This window comes from Pleurodeles waltl, chromosome 12 (assembly GCF_031143425.1).
Source record: "Pleurodeles waltl isolate 20211129_DDA chromosome 12, aPleWal1.hap1.20221129, whole genome shotgun sequence".
NCBI lineage: Eukaryota > Metazoa > Chordata > Amphibia > Caudata > Salamandridae > Pleurodeles > Pleurodeles waltl.
This window is the reverse complement of record NC_090451.1, coordinates 12,226,518-12,245,682: the sequence shown is the minus strand read 5'-3', so window position 1 is coordinate 12,245,682 and position 19,165 is coordinate 12,226,518. Positions and strand designations below refer to the sequence as shown.

General features: G+C 50.6%; 1 protein-coding gene across 3 annotated transcripts in view; it reads left to right on the top strand.

Moving 5' to 3' along the window:
* Positions 1-19,165, top strand: part of APC2 (APC regulator of WNT signaling pathway 2) — a 557,471-nt gene that overhangs the window by 521,994 nt on the left and 16,312 nt on the right. For all 3 annotated transcript variants that reach the window (XM_069216408.1, XM_069216411.1, XM_069216410.1), the window contains one exon: positions 17,095-17,309. In XM_069216408.1, coding sequence (XP_069072509.1) covers positions 17,095-17,309 — 215 coding nt within the window. The remainder of the gene's footprint in view (positions 1-17,094; positions 17,310-19,165) is intronic.

The window sequence follows — 19,165 nt, the reverse complement described above, 5'->3', positions numbered from 1 at the left end:
GGGTGCAGTGCTGGGGTGTGAGGTGCAGTGCTGAGGTGGGGTGCAGTGCTGGGGTGTGAGGTGCAGTGCTGGGGCGTGAGGTTCAGTGCCGGAGGTGATGTGCAGTGCTGGGGCGTGAGGTTCAGTGCTGGGGCGTGAGGTTCAGTGCTGGGGCGTGAGGTTCAGTGCCGGAGGTGATGTGCGGTGCCGGAGGTGATGTGCAGTGCTGAGGCTTCTGCTTCAGTGCCGGAGGTGATGTGCGGTGCTGGGGCTTCTGCTTCAGTGCTGAGGTGGGGTGCAGTGCTGAGGTGGGGTGGGGTGCAGTGCTGGGGCGTGAGGTTCAGTGCTGAGGTGGGGTGCAGTGCTGGGGCGTGAGGTTCAGTGCTGAGGTGGGGTGCAGTGCTGGGGTGTGAGGTTCAGTGCTGAGGTGGGGTGCAGTGCAGGGGTGTGAGGTTCAGTGCTGGGGTGTGAGGTTCAGTGCTGGGGTGTGAGGTTCAGTGCCGGAGGTGATGTGCAGTGCTGGGGTGTGAGGTTCAGTGCTGAGGTGGGGTGCAGTGCTGGGGTGTGAGGTTCAGTGATGGGGTGTGAGGTTCAGTGCCGGAGGTGATGTGCAGTGCTGGGGTGTGAGGTTCAGTGCCGGAGGTGGGGTGCAGTGCTCAGGTGGGGTGCAGTGCTGGGGCTTCTGCTTCAGTGCTGAGGTGGGGTGTGAGGTTCAGTGCTGGGGTGGGGTGCAGTGCTGGGGTGTGAGGTTCAGTGCTGAGGTAGGGTGCAGTGCTGGGGTGTGAGGTTCAGTGCTGAGGTGGGGTGTAGTGCTGGGGTGTGAGGTTTAGTGCTGGGGCGTGAGGTTCAGTGCTGGGTCGTGAGGTTTAGTGCTGAGGCTTCTGCTTCAGTGCTGAGGTGGGGTGCAGTGCTGGGGCGTGAGGTTCAGTGCTGGGGCGTGAGGTTCAGTGCTGGGGTGTGAGGTTCAGTGCTGGGGTGTGAGGTTCAGTGCTGGAGGTGATGTGCAGTGCTGGGCGTGAGGTTTAGTGCGGAGGCTTCTGGTTCAGTGGTGAGGTGGGGTGCAGTGCTGGGGCGTGATGTGCAGTGCTGGGGCGTGAGGTTCAGTGCTGGGGCGTGAGGTTCAGTGCCGGAGGTGATGTGCGGTGCCGGAGGTGATGTGCAGTGCTGAGGCTTCTGCTTCAGTGCCGGAGGTGATGTGCGGTGCTGGGGCTTCTGCTTCAGTGCTGAGGTGGGGTGCAGTGCTGAGGTGGGGTGGGGTGCAGTGCTGGGGCGTGAGGTTCAGTGCTGAGGTGGGGTGCAGTGCTGGGGCGTGAGGTTCAGTGCTGAGGTGGGGTGCAGTGCTGGGGTGTGAGGTTCAGTGCTGAGGTGGGGTGCAGTGCAGGGGTGTGAGGTTCAGTGCTGGGGTGTGAGGTTCAGTGCTGGGGTGTGAGGTTCAGTGTCGGAGGTGATGTGCAGTGCTGGGGTGTGAGGTTCAGTGCTGAGGTGGGGTGCAGTGACGGGGTGTGAGGTTCAGTGATGGGGTGTGAGGTTCAGTGCCGGAGGTGATGTGCAGTGCTGGGTTGTGAGGTTCAGTGCCGGAGGTGGGGTGCAGTGCTCAGGTGGGGTGCAGTGCTGGGGCTTCTGCTTCAGTGCTGAGGTGGGGTGTGAGGTTCAGTGCTGGGGTGGGGTGCAGTGCTGGGGTGTGAGGTTCAGTGCTGAGGTGGGGTGCAGTGCTGGGGTGTGAGGTTCAGTGCTGAGGTGGGGTGTAGTGCTGGGGTGTGAGGTTTAGTGCTGGGGCGTGAGGTTCAGTGCTGGGGTGTGAGGTTTAGTGCTGAGGCTTCTGCTTCAGTGCTGAGGTGGGGTGCAGTGCTGGGGCGTGATGTGCAGTGCTGGGGCGTGAGGTTCAGTGCTGGGGCGTGAGGTTCAGTGCTGAGGTGTGAGGTTCAGTGCTGGGGTGTGAGGTTCAGTGCTGAGGTGATGTGCAGTGCTGGGGCGTGAGGTTCAGTGCTGAGGTGAGGTGCAGTGCTGGGGCGTGATGTGCAGTGCTGGGGCGTGAGGTTCAGTGCTGGGGTGTGAGGTGCAGTGCTGGGGTGTGATGTGATGTGCAGTGCTGGGGTGTGAGGTTCAGTGCCGGAGGTGATATGCAGTGCTGGGGCGTGAGGTTCAGTGCTGGGGCTTCTGCTTCAGTGCTGAGGTGGGTGCAGCACTAGGGTGTATGGTCTGTTGCTGTGTTTTTATATATATATATTTATTTATTGAATTTTCAGTAACACATAAAACATACATGACACAGAACCAAAGACATTGTCCAGAGAAGTAGTTGGTGCTCTCATACTTAGGAAGAGCTCAAAATCACTTCATCTAGATTCATCGTCCTAACAAAGTAGTGTTCCTAATCCTCCTGTATTTCAGCTCCTCTGCCTAACATGCGACAGCAGTACGTATATCATGGAAGGAATCACACCTACTGAATGATCTAATGAACAAGAAAGAATAAGGACACCCACATTAACAAGCATGCAAAGTACAAATAGCTTTGATCCAGTTATGTCACCTTTATGCAGTTGTCACATTGGGCCTGATTCTAACTTTGGAGGACGGTGTTAAACCGTCCCAAAAGTGGCGGATATACCACCTACCGTATTACGAGTTCCATAGGATATAATGGACTCGTAATACGGTAGGTGGTATATCCGCCACTTTTGGGACGGTTTAACACCGTCCTCCAAAGTTAGAATCAGGCCCATTGTCCTCTATCTCTGTGGTGGATCCATACATGTGCACCATCCCCTATGTCTCGGGGTCATGACCTCGGTGGCATCATGTCCCAATTCAATTAGAGCTGTTCCTGGCAACATACGGTGTCCTTCAGCCACTCAGATGTGCAAGGGGTACCCCTGCGCCCCATCTATGGCCATCCTGCGCTTGGCCAGTAGAAGCCTCATGCCAACCAGTTTTCGAACCCCAGAGGGGACATTCTTTACAAACCCCACAAGGGCCACAAGGCGGGTGAGGAATGGCTGCGCCAGTGACCACTCCCACCACCCCAAACACCTCCTGCCAGAAGTTGTTCATCCCTAGAGATCCTCACACAGAATGCAGAGTCTACATTCATGGGGAGCTTCTGCGACAACAGGATCACCACGTAAGTCCCATGAGGTGCAGGTGAGTCGGCGCATAATGAACCCGGTGTAGAAATGTAAAAGGAATCCGCAGCAGTCAGTAGTTGGGGGGAAGGGGGCACAGTAATTGCACCTGAATCTGAGGCAGGTGCTCCCAGAACCTGCTCCCGCAGCCTCCGCGGGTCCGGGAAGATATCGGTGCCGCTGACTGAGTAATCTTTTGGAGCCAAGTGGCCAGTGGACGCGCTGTCGAGGATGTGCCAAGTGTTTCCAGTGCCTGAGCCTGGCGGCGCCGTAGGGAAGCTCTAATCACAGCCCGAAGCTGAGAGTGAGTGAGCTACAGAGCTCCCGGTAGCACCTGCTTGAGAGTGATACATCGGCCGTCCGGGTCCAGGCTCCCATGGAGATTAACTGCATCCCTGTAGCCTCCATCGAGTGCCAGCGTCTCTAGTGAAGGGGCATGGGAGGTGCCACTCTGCCACGTAGGTCATGCCATGCCTTCACACTGCAGGCAACCGGATCTAGTCCAGTCCGTGGCCTCCACCGAGGCGGAGAGAGGGCTCTCACCAGTGGGCAGGGCTGCGCCCAGTCATGCCCTGGGGCGGTGTAACATAACAACTTGTACTTGGTGGATCCAGGAATGCGCAAACTCAGCTTGGGCACAGTCGTCATACAGGTCCATGCCCGATGAGGTGAGCCGTGCCACCCAAGAGCAACGTCAGCACTTCCCGTCACACCTACTGCTGTCTGCCCCCCACACACAAGAAATCAACAGTGAGCGCCACCTCCCCCGAAAGCACTGAGTAAGCGGCATCGGGAGATTAGTGGATAAGTAGAGACATTCTGGGAGGACCATCTTGGTGACAGTGATCCGACCAGTGAGCGGTAGATTTCCAGCAGTCACCTTGTCCTCCAGCCACGATATAGCAACTCCGTAATGTGCCCCCCACAATTCATCACGCCCTTCGGCCAGCCAGGCCCCCAAGTATCTCCCAGGTTCCACCGCCCAGCACAGGGGGGCTCTGGGGCGTGCGTGCAGCATCCTTCGGCAGTGGCAGCACCATAGCGCCATTACTTCTCCATCAGTGGCAGCACAGCACCACAGCGCCATTACTTCTCCATCAGTGGCAGCACCACAGCGCCATTACTTCTTCATCAGTGGCAGCACCACAGCGCCATTACTTCTTCATCAGTGGCAGCACCACAGCGCCATTACTTTTAATACCGAGAGATCCCCGAAGCGCATACATTTGCGTATATGGGCATCTAGATTGGTCTGCGGGTCACAGAAGCAAAGTGGCACATGGCCCGGGTACATTGGCGCCAGGATGGTTCGGGGTGTACGGTGCTGTCTGAGGCTTCATCACCACTGCAAACAACAGCAGCGAGTGGGCCCCCTTGGTGGGAGCCTCTGAGGACAGTGAAGGGCGCAGTAACCGGCCATTGATGCGCAGCCTGGCACACGGCTCCGCCTACAGCAGGTGGACCAGACTCATGAATCTGGGCCTTAACCCCAGCTGGGTCAGGAGCGCAAAGAGCTATGACCAGTCCAGGGAGTCGAACGCGTTGGTGGCGTCTAGGAGCATCGCTTCTGTGTGGTCATGAGGGTCGACTGACAGTACCACTGCAAACTATGTCCGCAGATTATGAGCAGTGGACCTCCCAGGGACAAACCCAGATTGGCCTAAAAGGGGTCGGCACCAGGGGAAGCTACTCAACGCTCTCAGCTCAGCCAGGACTTTATTGTCCACATGTATTAAGGACAAGGGGAGGTATGAGTCATCCTTAGCCGGGTTCTTATCCGGCTTCAGAATGGTTCCTATGAACGTCTCACGAAGTGAGGGTGAGGGAAGACCCCGATCCAGGGAATCCGCGGACATTTCTAGGAGACGCAGCAGCAGTTCCCCGTATTCCTTATAAAACGCATGTTAGGCCATCAGAACCGGCGCCTCACCTCCAGAAAACCCCTGAAGGACCTGCACTATGTCTTCTTCAGTAAAAGCGGTGTCCAAGAATTGCCTGACTGTCCTCCAGTCATAACAATTGGAGTGTGTCAAAGTAATCAGTACACACTTCATTACGGGGAGGTAAATTCGCCAAATACAGAGTGACAAAAATGGACTTCATCGTCTGCTGCGTCAGCTCTCTTCCCAGTTGTAGTCCCCTTTGCTCATCCTCCCCTACCACTACGTAATCGCTAGCCCACAGTCCATGCAGTAGATTAGCAAGCGTTTTTCCAGCCCTTGCACCTTCCCCACATCTTCGGGCCCATGCATACTTCCCCAAAAAGCATACCTCGTGCTGGGCTGCCTCATCATACTTGTGGAGACACCCTCTAGCCGCAGCCAGGAGTGTAACGTCATCGGAGTCACAGTAGCATCTCTTCAGGTCTCCAACCTTATCCTCCAAAGTCATCAGTTCACGGCACAGCACGGGGAGGATGCCATGCTGCTTAGCTAGACAGACTCCTCTTATAACAGCCTTGAAGGCCTCCCAGAGAGTCCCAGGTGACTGCACGGAGCCCTTATAATGTATAAAATACTCCATAATGCCTCCCGTACCTCAGCCCTGAAAGTTTGGTCGCACCAGTTCCCTTCCAGGAGATGCCACAGAAATGCGCGCTGTAATCACCCAGAATCTGGATCTCCAAAAGCAGGGGAGAGTGGTTCGAGAATGTATGTGGGCAGTGCGTCACCGCCGTAGTCCACATCTCTGGTGGGAATCCACATATCTATGCAGGACACTGTGCTTCATCATCTCTGGAAATGATCTGGTAGACTTATGGCATGTCCGACAAAGACATAACAGGGAGGGCACGAGCGTTAACGTGCCCTCCCTGTTATGTCTTTGTCTGACATGCCATAAGTCTACCAGATCATTTCCAGAGATGATGAAGCACAGTGTTCTCATGGCATCCAGGTGTGGAAGCCTCCCTTTGCTTCCACAATCCAGGCATGGGTCTAGCACAGCATTGAAATCTCCTCCCCAGAAGAGGGCGCCACTACCCAACGTCTCAACGAGGCGCCATGCCTCTGCAAAAAAATTCTGGGTTATCCACATTTGGGCCATATATTGACAGCAAGCGGAACAGGCAATCAAACAGCACCCCCTCCATCATCACATAGCAGCCCATTGAATCGCATATGACTGCCCAAGAGTGCCACAAGAGCCCTTTAAGAATGAGTATTGTGACTCCCCGGGCACAATTGGAGTAGGGGGCCAAGTGACATTTGCCAATCCATCCAGCCCGCAGACGCGATCTGGTATCAGCCATGAGGTGTATCTCCTACAACATGAATACATCAACCACACGTCGTTGTAAGTACACCGAAACCCATCACATCTTCCATGCATTATTAAGCCCGCGAATGTTCCATGATAGACATTTCTAGTCTAGTTGTGATGACCGGTGTATATAGAGTGTGCGAGTGCCCTCAATAAGAAAGAAAAGAAACATGACTGAAACCAAACAAAAGCTAAATAACAACCAAAACCAAATCTCTCCTCCCACCACCCACTCTGGCCCCCCAGTCAGGTCAGACTCATAAATCCCACCCATACAACATCCAGGAACTTTTCTCCTAAAAAGAAAAAAGGTAACCTATTGTGGACTCATCCCAGGGGGCAGGCATATGACCATAGATACCTGAACACCTCTGAAGGGAAGGGATGGGACAGGGAGAGAGATTAGAAAACTATGGGGTCGGAAGGCCAACCAGGACTGCCAACCATTGCAAGATGCTCCAATAGCATCCACCGACTGTCCCTACGGGGAGCCCGCCTCCTCCCTTGTTCAGTCATTGTCACTGAGGTGGCCAGGGTCCTCAGCCTCTCCTAGCGGCGAAACAGCAGCAGGTTTTCTGGGAAGTGTTTTGGCAAATTTAGCTGCTGCCTTAGGATCTGTGAAGAAGTGTAGTTTTCTGCCAAACTTAACTCACAGCTTTGCCGGGTTGATTGGAGAATATTTACAACCCGTTTGAAGCAAAGATCTTTTTACTGGAAGGAAATCTCTGCGTGCTGCCTGAACCGCAGGGGTATAATCAGGAAAAATAGTGAGCATGTTGTTTTGGTACACAACTGGGAGCCTCACCTGAAGGCTGCCATCTTGCCGGCTGGCCGGACAAGCCACACCCCTGTCTGTATGGTTTGACATTTGGTCTTGTGGTTGAGATGTGCTCCAGTGGACAAGGTGTGGTCTTGTGATGTGCTTGAGTTGTGGTCTTGTGGTTAAGGTGGTCTACTGTGGGAAAGGATTTGTTCTTTTGGCTATGGTGTGGTACTGTGTTTGACATTCAATCTTGTGTGTACCTATGGTCAAGATGTGGTCTTGTGGCTGCATTGTATTCCTTGGGTTGGGGTGTGCTCCTATGGACAAGGTGTGGTCTTCTTGTTGAGATGTGGTCCTGTTGAAATGTGGTTTTGTGACTGGGGGGATTTGTAGCTGTATTCCGATCTCCAGTCAACAGCTTCTTTATAAGCGCCCACACTGGAAGCACTGGCCGAGGGCTGTTGGACATTTGTTCTGCTTCAGCCCTGACAGTGGGCAAGTGTACTTTCCTCTGTAAATTCTTTACTGGCATTGACTGATGGAGCAAGGAGAGGCTTGTGGGCGTGGCAAGGATCGACACTGAGAGGGGAAGAGCTGAGTGTGATCGAGCGTGGCATCCAAGTGCAGCGTCCATGGCTTCACGGGTTCTTCCCAAAGCAGGGGCCCGCGGGGCGACGGCTGAGGCAGCATGTGCACTCGTGCCATCCTGTGCTTACAGGAGAAGGTGGCACTACAGCGTGAATCACCTAACCAACGTGCATCCATCACCCCTGAGCTCCAGAACACAATCAACTTCTCCATCAACAAGGGCACCTTCCCAAAGGACTGGTATCTCGCCGAAATATGCCCTTTCCTGAAGAAACCTTCGGCCGACCCATCAGAACAAAAGAATTTCCGGCCCATCTCACTGCTACTCTCTCCCTCCAAAATACTGGAGAAAGCAATCAACGCACAACTACAGAATTTAATTGGGGCCAACAACTCCCTGGACAGCTCCCAGTACAGCTTCCACTGCAACCACAGCACAGAGAAAGCCCTCCTGGCAGCCATCAATGACATCAGATTACTCCTAAACTGCTGCCACACTCCAGCACTCATACTCCTCGACCTCACAGCAACATTCCACACGGTCTCCCACAGCACTCTGCGCACCAGACTCCTGGCATAGGAATCCACAGAAGAGCCCTGGAATGGATCCACTCCTTCCTCTCTGGGAGGATTGCAGAGGGTTAGACTCCTACCCTACACTTCCAGACTCAAAGGACTCAACTGCGGAGTCCACCATGGATCGTCACTCAGTCCCACACTGTTCAACGTATACATGGCCCCTCTCGCTGCCATCGTTAGAAGCCAAAGTATGAACATTGTGCCATATGCCGATGACACACAACTCATCATTTCCCTCACCGAAGACCCGGACATGGCCAAAAGGAACTTCAACTCAGGAATGGAAGCTGTTGCCACCTGGATGAGAGAAAGATGCCTCAAGCTCAACTCCCACAATACTGAGTTCATCATCTTCGGAAACGCCACCTCAGCTTGGGACGACTCCTGATGGCCCACATCCCTAAGTGCCCCCCCACACCAACTGAGCACACCTGCGCTTTAGGAATCATCCTCGACTCCCCCCTATCCATGACCCGCCAGATAAAGTCTGTCACCTCCTGCTGGCACACACTCTGCAAACTTCGGAAGATCTTCAGATGAATCGCAGCAGACTGTCGCAGGACAGTCACCCACGCCTTAGTCACAAGTAAGCTTGACTACGCCAACACCCTCTACGCTGGCACCTCAACCAGAATCATCAAAAAAATACAACTCGTCCAGAAAGCTACTGCCAGAATCATTCTGGACCTCCCTCGCCGAGAACAAATCTTTCAACACCTGAGGACCCTCCACTGGCTACCAGTTGAAAAGTGAATCAGCAAGTTTCTCACCCACACGTACAAGGCCATACACAATGCAGAACCAGCCTATCTGAACCACTGCATCTCCTTCCACACCCCCCACCCAGATCCCTCCGCTCTGCCCAGATGGCCCTGGCCACCATCCCTCGCATCCACAAAACCACCGCCAGAGGACGATCCTTCACCTACACTGCAGTGAAGAGCTGGAACACCCTCCCCCTGCACCTAGGACAAAGCCGTCGCTCACCATCTTCAGGAAGAACCTCAAGACGTGGCTCTTCAGATGAGGCCCCTCCCCTTCCCCCAGCACCTTGAGACCCTCACGGGTGAGTAACTGCGCTTTACAAATACTGACTGATTGATTCCAAGCCCTTTTAAGTGGCAAGCTGCCTCTGGCACCCCTGACCCCCTGGCCTAGCTCTGCGGCCACGTTCCGTGGTGCTTCCGTTAGTCCTAGCCTCACAGCCCTACAGCAGCACTCACAGTGCCCTCGAGGACCCTCCTTCCTGGAGAGCTGAGCCAGAGCTCTGGTGCTTGGCGCACAGGAGGGAATGGACATTGAAGCTAGGAAAGCCCCCGAATACATCAGTTTGCCTGCCTGCACCCTGGGCTTACACTGACTGAAGGTGTACCAGAGGCGTGCCAGAGGCTCATTCCATACAGGAGCGCAGGAGGGAGGGAGCATAAAGGGGGCGGTGGGAGAGCACGGCGAGGTAGGCTTTCACCAGGGAGTTTCGCAGTGGCAGCGGAGGTGGCCCACCCAGGACTTGGTGCAGCCTGCCGATGCGCACACCCCTCAGCTGTCTCCATTCTCCTCTCCCTTTCTCCACTTCTAATCACTGCCAATCACGTCTGGGCGCTCTCACCTCAGCCTGGCCACTCCACTGCACTCCAAAGGCCAGCTTTAGGACAGGTGTGCTTGTGCCCCCCTCCAATTGGCATCAAGGCATCCTGGCAACTCACAGGAGGGGCAAGACAACACCCAACTGGCTGGGTTCTGAAGACACTCAAACCAGCATCAAAAGGTACTAAAAAGCACCAAGAAGCAGGCTTCATAAAACAGAGCAAGAAATCCCAGCCCTCTGTGGCTCCAAGGCTGACATCTCAGTGCCTAATCGAACCAAAAACAGCTTGTTCTTCGTTAAATCATCTTGGACGGCATCTTGAACGGCCAAAGGCTAAAGCAAAGGGCAAAGGCAAGCACCCAAAAAACAAGCCAGCCTAGGGAAGAAAGAGTGAAAGCAGAGCGAAGCAACAATATGCATTAATAATAAAGGAGTCAGAAAAAAGTGCTGCTTCGAAAGATACAAGACTTAAGACGCAAAACAGGGGGACCCACACCACAAGTTACTAAGCTAATCACCATAAGGTCAGAAAGGACAAGGGGGCATCCCCTTCTAGCTTGCTCAGGGCAAAACATAAAAAGACGGACATTCAACTCAGAGCCACAGGACATACCGAGCAGGAGCAAACATGAGCCATAAACTCCCCTTTTTCTACATTTAAGTCACCCCTATGGTAGGCCCTAGGTAGCCCATGGGGCAGGGTGCTATGTAGGTAAAAGGCAGGAAATGAACATGTGTGTTCTATGTGTCCTGGTAGTGTAAAACTCCTAAATACGTTTTACACTGCTGTGAGGCCTGCTCCCTTCATAGGCTAACATTAGGGCTACCCTCATATACTGTTTGAGTGGTAGATTCTGATCTGAAAGGAGTAACAAGGTCATAATTAGTATGGCCAGAATGGTAATACAAAATCCTGCTGACTGGTGAAGTTGGATTTAATATTGCTATTTTAGAAATGCCACTTTTAGAAAGTGAGAATTTCTCTGCACTTAAATCCTTCTGTGCCTTACAATCCACGTCTGGCTAGGTTAGTTGACAGCCCCCTTGTGCATTTCACTCAGACACACCCCAAACACACGATGCTCAGTCACACCTGCACACATCTGCATACTGAATGTGTCTCCCTGGGCTGGGAGGGTGGAGGGCCTGACACTTACATGTCAAAGGACAGGGACCTGCTCTCACACAATGGACTGCCAAAACCCCTATTGGGACCCTGGCAGACAGGTTGGAACTGAAAGGGGACCTTATGCACTTATAAGCCACTCTTTGAAGTCTCCCCCACTTCAAAGGCACATTTGGGTATTTAAACTGGGTCACTGACCCTAACAACGCAGACATTTCTTGACAAGATACCTACTGGGAAAGTAACTCTGAACCAGAACAGGCAACCTGCTAAGACAAGCTGCCTGGCTGCATAAAGGACTCACTTGACTGCTTTGCTGTGAAGGACTGCTGCCTTGGCTCTGCTGAGAAGTGCTCTCCAAGGGCTTGGATTGAGCTTGCCTCCTGTTTCCTGAAGTGTCAGGGCCAAAAAGACTTCATCTCTGAAAAGAATTCCTTGTGCAGCGAAAATCGACGCACAGCCTGCCGGAATCAATGCTCAGTCTGCCCTACGGTGAGAAGAACACTGCAACACCGAACCGGAACGACACAGCCCAGCTCCCCGAGTGGAGATGGACCCAGCACCAGCATTGCGACCGAAACTTCAACGTAAGGCCCACTGGATCGACGCATAGCCAAGCCAGAATGCCGCATCCCGACTTCCTGCGAGAGGAATCAACGCAGCGCCTGCCGTGCAACATAAATTTCCCTGCATCGCCCACCTGATCGACGCAGCTCCTGTGACTTCGTCCTGCATGCCCAGGATTTCTCCGCATTGTCCCAGGGGCATCCAAATACCCCTCAACCTGAAGAGGACCCAAGTCTGTACGCCCAAAATCAACGCAAAGCCCTTGTTGCGTGTAAAGGAATTGATGCATCATCTGTGTGCACCCGGAGAAACCGACGCACACCTCCCCGTTTTCCACGCATCTCCTCCTCTGCGGTCCCGTGCTGATAATTTAGATGCAAACTAGGTACTTTGTGCTTGCAAGAGACACTTATTGTTTTTTAAGAACTAAAGCCTCTATCATTACAAAAGTGGTATCTCAACTTGTATTTATCAAATCTTGATCGTTTTGACCATATTCTACTCAGATAAATATTCTATATTTTTCTAAACCTGTGAGGTTTGTTTTTTGTGGTGTTTATACTGTGTTATTGCATGATCATTTGCACAAATGCTTTACACATTGCCTTCTAAGTTAAGCCTGACTGCTCAGTGTCAAGCTACCAGAGGGTGGGCACAGGATAATTTGGACAGAGGTAACCTGGCTGCCAACCAAAGACCTCATTTCTAACACAGATCCAAAACAAAATATCAGGAGGATGAGCAGGGTCTCCTCTCTTGCAGAAGTGCTGGCCTCCTACACAATGAATTCATCACAGGGATCTTCCTCTTCCGCTGCTGACCAAGATCACAGAGCAGAGCAAGAATCAGACATCAGGAGAAGAGCAAACTCTGTCAGCACAGCCGCACTGCTTACAGATAATGCATGGTCATCCCTGCTAAATACCATGCAAAGGTCCGTGGAGGCCCTTCGGTACCAGTCCGACAAGATGGGCATACAACAGACCCTACTCAACACTTTGGCCCTCTACGTAGCTGACATTGATGAGAATTTTGGGGGACCTCAATTTATTAATAAAACAGGCTGAGTCGGAGGTAAAACTAATATGCAGCTGCGGTCTGATTGTGGACAAACTTTCAATTCTCCCTTCCATGCTCAACAATTTCCTAAATTAATTCAAGAAGGAGTCCACCGCTAGAGATGGTACAGCTGGCTTAAGAACATTAGATCTTAGGAATATATGTCTAGAGCCACTCGCTCTCAGCAACATTCAGACACCAAACACTGGAAGCCAGCTCGGGGCAGCCCCGGGGATGAGACCCCCACTAATACTGCTCAACAGTAGATTACACGTTTGCTTCCCTACCGTTGTCCAGTTGTGTCTTCACATTCAGCCAAGGAGACTAAGGGTACAGTGATCACCGGCCACAAGAAACGCTGGTTTTAGCAGCAGCACTCACATTGAAACGCTCAGCTGAAGTACCACACTCCAGCCATACAATCAATTATACGAGAATTAAAACTGCACTAGCAATCAAAGACGATGTGCATCAATAGGGAAAGGACTTATTACAAATACAAGAAACACCCATAAGCAGCTTTATCAACAGAAGGGAAAGCTTCACCGCCAACCTAGCAAACTCTTTTTCCACATCAACCAAAACAAGACCGCACCAAACTACTGGGGAAGTAGGACGGATTCTTTTCGTCCAGCGAAAACAACTGAAGCAGCTCAAAAGGGCGATAAACAACACACTGAGATCGCTGAGACACAGTCTGGGTGATTCCTATTTCCAACCACTACTCAACAAGGAAGCATGCAAAAAAAATTAAATGGAATATCACCGGAACTCAAGAAGGCGACTTCTGGACAAAGCTATTTCCCGATATCAAATCTAAAAACAGTTCTCGCTTCCGGGGCACAGTGAACAAAATAATGCATCCATGCCATGGGGGCGTGGCTTCTCACATCTATGAAGGGACCTGGGCAGACTTTCTCACGGCTCACTTTAATCAACAATTTGTGAACCAGCCCGTAAGGACAGCAACAGAAGGTACCTCAATCATGGTCCCTCAACGCAGCAGCACCACCGCAACAATCGGCAATCACCAGCTCGATGTCAGGCCATCTCATATAACCATAATCAAGTCCCAAATCATGAAAGGCAAGAGAAAGGGGCCACGATACTTAATGGTGTCCCAACGGCCCCTTTTTAACCAAGATCGGGATTACTGGACAGGGACCCTGGACCCTCTCTCCTGGGAAATCAGATCACCGGGGGAACTCCCAGCCTCCTGGAAAGGCTCAGCCATTTCTCCAGTACACAAAAGCAGAGACAAACCCTCACCAAAAAACTATTGCCGGGCAGCGCGGCTCGACAATGACGCAAAATACTTTGCAGGCACTCTCCTAGAGAAAATTCAAGACTAGGCTTTGGCCAATGCCAATCCCATTCAACCAAACTGGATGCTCCAAGTCCACAGGCACAATAACCAACGTCTTGGCAATGGCAATGCTCATGGATATGGCAAGCTCCTCTCTGCAGCCTCTCCATCTCTGTTTTATAGATTTCAGGGCAGCATTCAACAATATAGACATGGCTAGGCTCTGGAGGAGACTGGTCTACTTGGATATCCTGTGGCCTCTGTTGAACATGCTAACCCTACTCCACGCAGTTACCAAGATGCAAGTGAAGTCGGGTGAGAGCACACACCTCTAGTGGTGAATTCAAAATACCAAAGGGCTCAAACAGGGGTGTGTGCTCGCCCCTACGCTATTCAACCGTTACATGGCAAACTTGACGCAGACACTCAACTCCTGCAATTCACAAGCCCCCAGGCTACGGGGTACGCACTGTCTAGCATTTTATATGCCGACGATGTGGTTTTGGTCAGCCACAAAAAGGTGGGCCTGCAAAACCTTCTCAATGCAATGCAGGCATACGCAGCAGAGAACTACATGGAAGTAACCTTTAGAAGACAAAAACAATGTCTATCAACTGGGGCAGGGAAAAAAAACAGTCTGACATCTGGGGAACACAGAAATCCAGACTGCAGTGCATTACAAATACCTAGGTATAATTATTGATAAGGAAGGCCTATTTGCCAAACAGTGAGAAGCGATTAGGAGGAAAGGGCTGTCCTTGGCACTGACGCCGAGGAACCTAAAACAGAAACTGACAGGCCCGACGCTGCTCCCACTTCTCCAGGTAGCTCAATCTAAATTTTTACCAACAATCACTTAGCGAAGCCATGAGAGGCAGAGATTCTAAAACTCTAGACAGCATTTTAGTCAAGGCCTACAGAATTGTGTTTAACATTCCAAATTACTCCGCAGCAGCACAGATCCGGCTGGAGTTCAGACCAACCAAACAGCCATTAACAAGGCGAGGAGCATTTATAGTTTGCTGGCACAAGATCAGCAACGCGGGTCCCACTATTTTAAGCCACCTGCTTTGGCAAGATCTGCAGCACAGAAGTACATTGCCAGCCAGAAGCTTCCTTCAGGAATCACTTGAAAAGATTGGGCTGACCCAGCTCTAGGACATCCCAACCAGTCTCGCAGTCTTTAAAAAAGTGGTTTAGAAATCAATCAAAAGTCTCTCACTGGTTGAAGACAAAGCCACATTGTCAGGCCAAAGCAACACCTGGATGACGATCAATGGCTACCACATACTTGGCCCTCAAAATGACTTTAATCTAGGATAGACCAGGAAACGTTCTTGAATCATCACTGGGGCATACTCCTTTCTGCTCCGCATCTTTCACCATAGCAGAGGGAGCAGATTCCAACCTGCTGCAGATTGTGCGGCGAAGGCGTGGGGGATCTGCCTCACTGGCTGTGCCTCTACAACAAACTGACGGAAGAAAGGACTCAACTGCTCAGAACTCAGTTCGATTTGAGAGGGATCCGCACGTGGAGACAGGCAGAGCTGGACTGCTTTAAAACAGAGGACCCGCTGCTTAATTCCAAGCTTGTAAAATTTCTTGTGCTGGCTGAAAAAAAATGATAAGTCAGTCTATACATTGTACCCTCTGCTTTTGGAGCCGTAATGGAAGCGAGCGGCTCACAACCTAAAAGCCTGGAACCTGGCTAATAAGCCCCCCTGACGGACACATAGATATGCAACTCCCTCTCTCTCAAAAGACACTTTGCTTTTTGCACTTTCTTAGGTCTACAGTACAAGGAAGATTTGCAACATTGGCAAATCGCCACGCTTGACTCATAAGAACACCCTAAGACTATGCTCGCACACAGATTCATTTTAGTCGACCAATTTTAATTGTTAATGCTGCACTATGTAATTTTAACTGCTATACAGTTGAGTTCTATATATTTTTTTTTTTAACTGTTTTTTTAACTGCAGTTCACATCACTTTGACACTTTGTATTGCACTGGTTTTAATCAACTATGCAAACTAAATTACTCACTTACTGATTGTGGTTCAGTGGTTGAAGTATAGTGTTGTGGCTGAGCCGGGGTCCTGTGTCTGAGATGTGGTCTTGTGGGTGTAGCTGTGGCGGAGATGTGGTCTCATGGTTGAGGAGTGCTCTTGGGGTTGAGATGTGGTTTGGTGGTTGAGTTATAGTCTTGTGACTGAGATGTGATTCTGTTGTTGAGGTGTGGTCTCGTGGTTGAGGAGTACTCCTGGGGATGAGGTGTGGTGCACTGGTTGAGGTATAGTCCTGGGGCTCAGGTGTGGTCCTGTGTGTGGAGTTGTGACTGAGATGTGATTCTGTTGTTGAGGTGTGGTCTCGTGGTTGAGGAGTACTCCTGGGGATGAGGTGTGGTGCACTGGTTGAGGTATAGTCCTGGGGCTCAGGTGTGGTCCTGTGTGCGGAGTTGTGACTGAGATGTGATTCTGTTGTTGAGGTGTGGTCTTGTGGTTGAGGAGTACTCCTGGGGATGAGGTGTGGTGCACTGGTTGAGGTATAGTCCTGGGGCTCAGGTGTGGTCCTGTGTGTGGAGTTTGGCTGAGATGTGATCCTGTTGCTGAGATATGGTCTTGTGGTTGAGGAGTGATCTAGTATTCGATTGGTGATACATTAGTGGCCTAGTGGAGGTCCTATCGCTTGGCAGAGAAGGGGTCCTCTGGCTGAGGTGTGGCTCTGTGGCAGAGATATATTCCAATGGCTGCCATGCTGACTATGAAACCTGCATGCCTGAATTACATTTCTAACTTCCCCGCCTCAGTCTTCCTTCTTTATTAATAATAAGAAACATGATAACAATAATAACAGAAGTAGTGATAATACTAATATAATTGTTATCCTCTAGCCTGAAAGTCTTGTGCAAAGATGTGCGTCCCACAGTCACTGTACGCATTCCCAACATACAAATGTACGTGTCTCACACACCTCCCTCTCCTCTTGTTCTCATGAGCTCTGTGGTTTATTTGTCCCCAAAGCTCCCCCTTTTCTACTTACACCTCATTTAATACATGTAAGTTAATGTCTTACAGACCACATGTACAAAGATGTGTTGGTGTCCTACACCCATCCTTCTCCGTTACTAATGCCCTTCCGTCATGTCATCCCAGGAGTCCACCCTGAAGAGCGTCCTCAGTGCACTGTGGAATCTGTCGGCCCACAGCACAGAGAACAAGTCAGCAGTCTGTGCAGTCGAGGGGGCCTTGGGTTTTCTGGTCAGCACTCTGACCTACAAGTGCCAAAGCAACTCACTTGCCATTATCGAGAGTGGAGGAGGAATCCTGCGCAACGTGTCCAGTCTGGTGGCTACCAGGGATGACTACAGGTGAGTTTTCCTGTCTACAGGAGGTGTGGGTGGGGGCGTGCTCTTAGGTGAATGCTGCTGTCTACAGGTGGTGTCGAGGGCACACTCTCATGTGAGTGTTGCTGTTCACAGGTGGTGGTTTGCAAGGGGTGCTCATCCTCAAGTGAGTGTTGCTGTTATATGAGGAGTATGTTAGGGGTCCATTCGCAGGTGACAGCTGTGGTGTATGAGAGGTGGACATGCACACACACATGTTTGTACGAGGACGGTGCAAGAAGTGCTCACTTTCAGGTACGTTCTGCTGTGTACAAGACCTGGGTCTTGGGGGTGCTCACTCAGATGAGTGCTGCTGTTTTAAGAAGTGTGTGGGGTGGTTCACACACAGGTGAGTGCTGCTTTGGATGAGAGCTGGCAAATGGACACACAGCATGCACACACACATAAGTGATGCTGCCTACATTAGGTGGATAGGGGCAAGCAATTAAGTGAGTGCCACTGTCTGTAGGGCATGGCCATCCAGGTACATGAGTGATGCTGTCTACAGGAGACTGGTGAGGGGCATGTATCTAGAAGTGATTCCTGTAAAGTTTAAGAGGTAGGTGCCAAGGAGATGACTTACAGGTGAGTGCTGGTGTGTGTAAGAGGTTGGTGTGCTGGGGTTGCATTTGAGGGTGAGTCCTGATGTGTTTAAGAGCTTGGTGTGCCATGGTTGCACTTGGATTTGGTCCCCTTCTTCCACAGGTCTTCAGGTCCAGGAATCCACTGTTGGTGTCTTGCAGTCTCTTCTGGGTTTTGCATAATTATTCTCCTGGTTTCTGTGTGTGATCTGGGAAACTTACTGTGATTTACTCCTGTTTTCCTGGTCGCTGAGGTGGGTTGTGGTACTTGGCTTTGGACTTTTCTAGTACTTCCAGCTCCCTTCTACACACGACACTGCCTATGTGGGGGACCGACGTTCACATTTCTTTTTTTAGTATATGGTTTGTGCCCCCCTAGGCCCAATTCTAACTATTGTGATTTTCACTAATTGAACTGTTTTCTAACTGTTTTTATGCCTATTTCTGAATACAAGTGTATGTAATTTGTGTATTACTTACCTCCAAAAGGACAAAACCGCATAATTAGAGGCACACGCCATAGTAAGTAAATGCATATCTTCAGTTAGTAGTATGATAGTTCGTATATAATATGTTGATCAATAATGATGATAAGTCCAAGTCAACGGCACAAGAACATAAAGTCCTTGTCTTGTAGAAAGATGAAATCAAGCGTTGCAATTCTTCTGTATAGTTCAACCAGTTGGGAATTTATTGGTTACAAACAAATCCTTATGATTCCATGAATAGAGTGATGGATTTCAAATATACCCCAGCCAACACGTGTTTTGTCTAGGAGAGTGACCCCATGACTTCCTCAGGGCTAAAATCATTTAAAAAAAAGAAAAACAAACTGGACGTAAATATATACTTGATCAGTATAGTAAACCGTTCACCGTAGTGTAATAGGGATGGAAACCAATCGTAAAGAATGCACCTCCTTCCATATGTACTTAGAATATACAAATGCTATATTAATTCATGTGATTCGTGATATTCGAAGTGAGATAATATAGCACAACTATTCTATCGAGTGATAAACCAGAAGTACTAGTATGTGCTCAAATCATGCAAAATTCCAAAGCTCTCAAATAAGCATAGTGCTGGAATAAAAATAATAAACGTAAAAATAAAGATAAAGAACAAAATATAATGATGAAATTAAATATAGAAAAAAATAAAGAGTGTGATGAACCATGCACACGCATGTGCTACCTAATCACAAAATCCTACCTGATGTACTAGTCCGTTATCTAATCACTTGTAAGGTTTACTAATCCT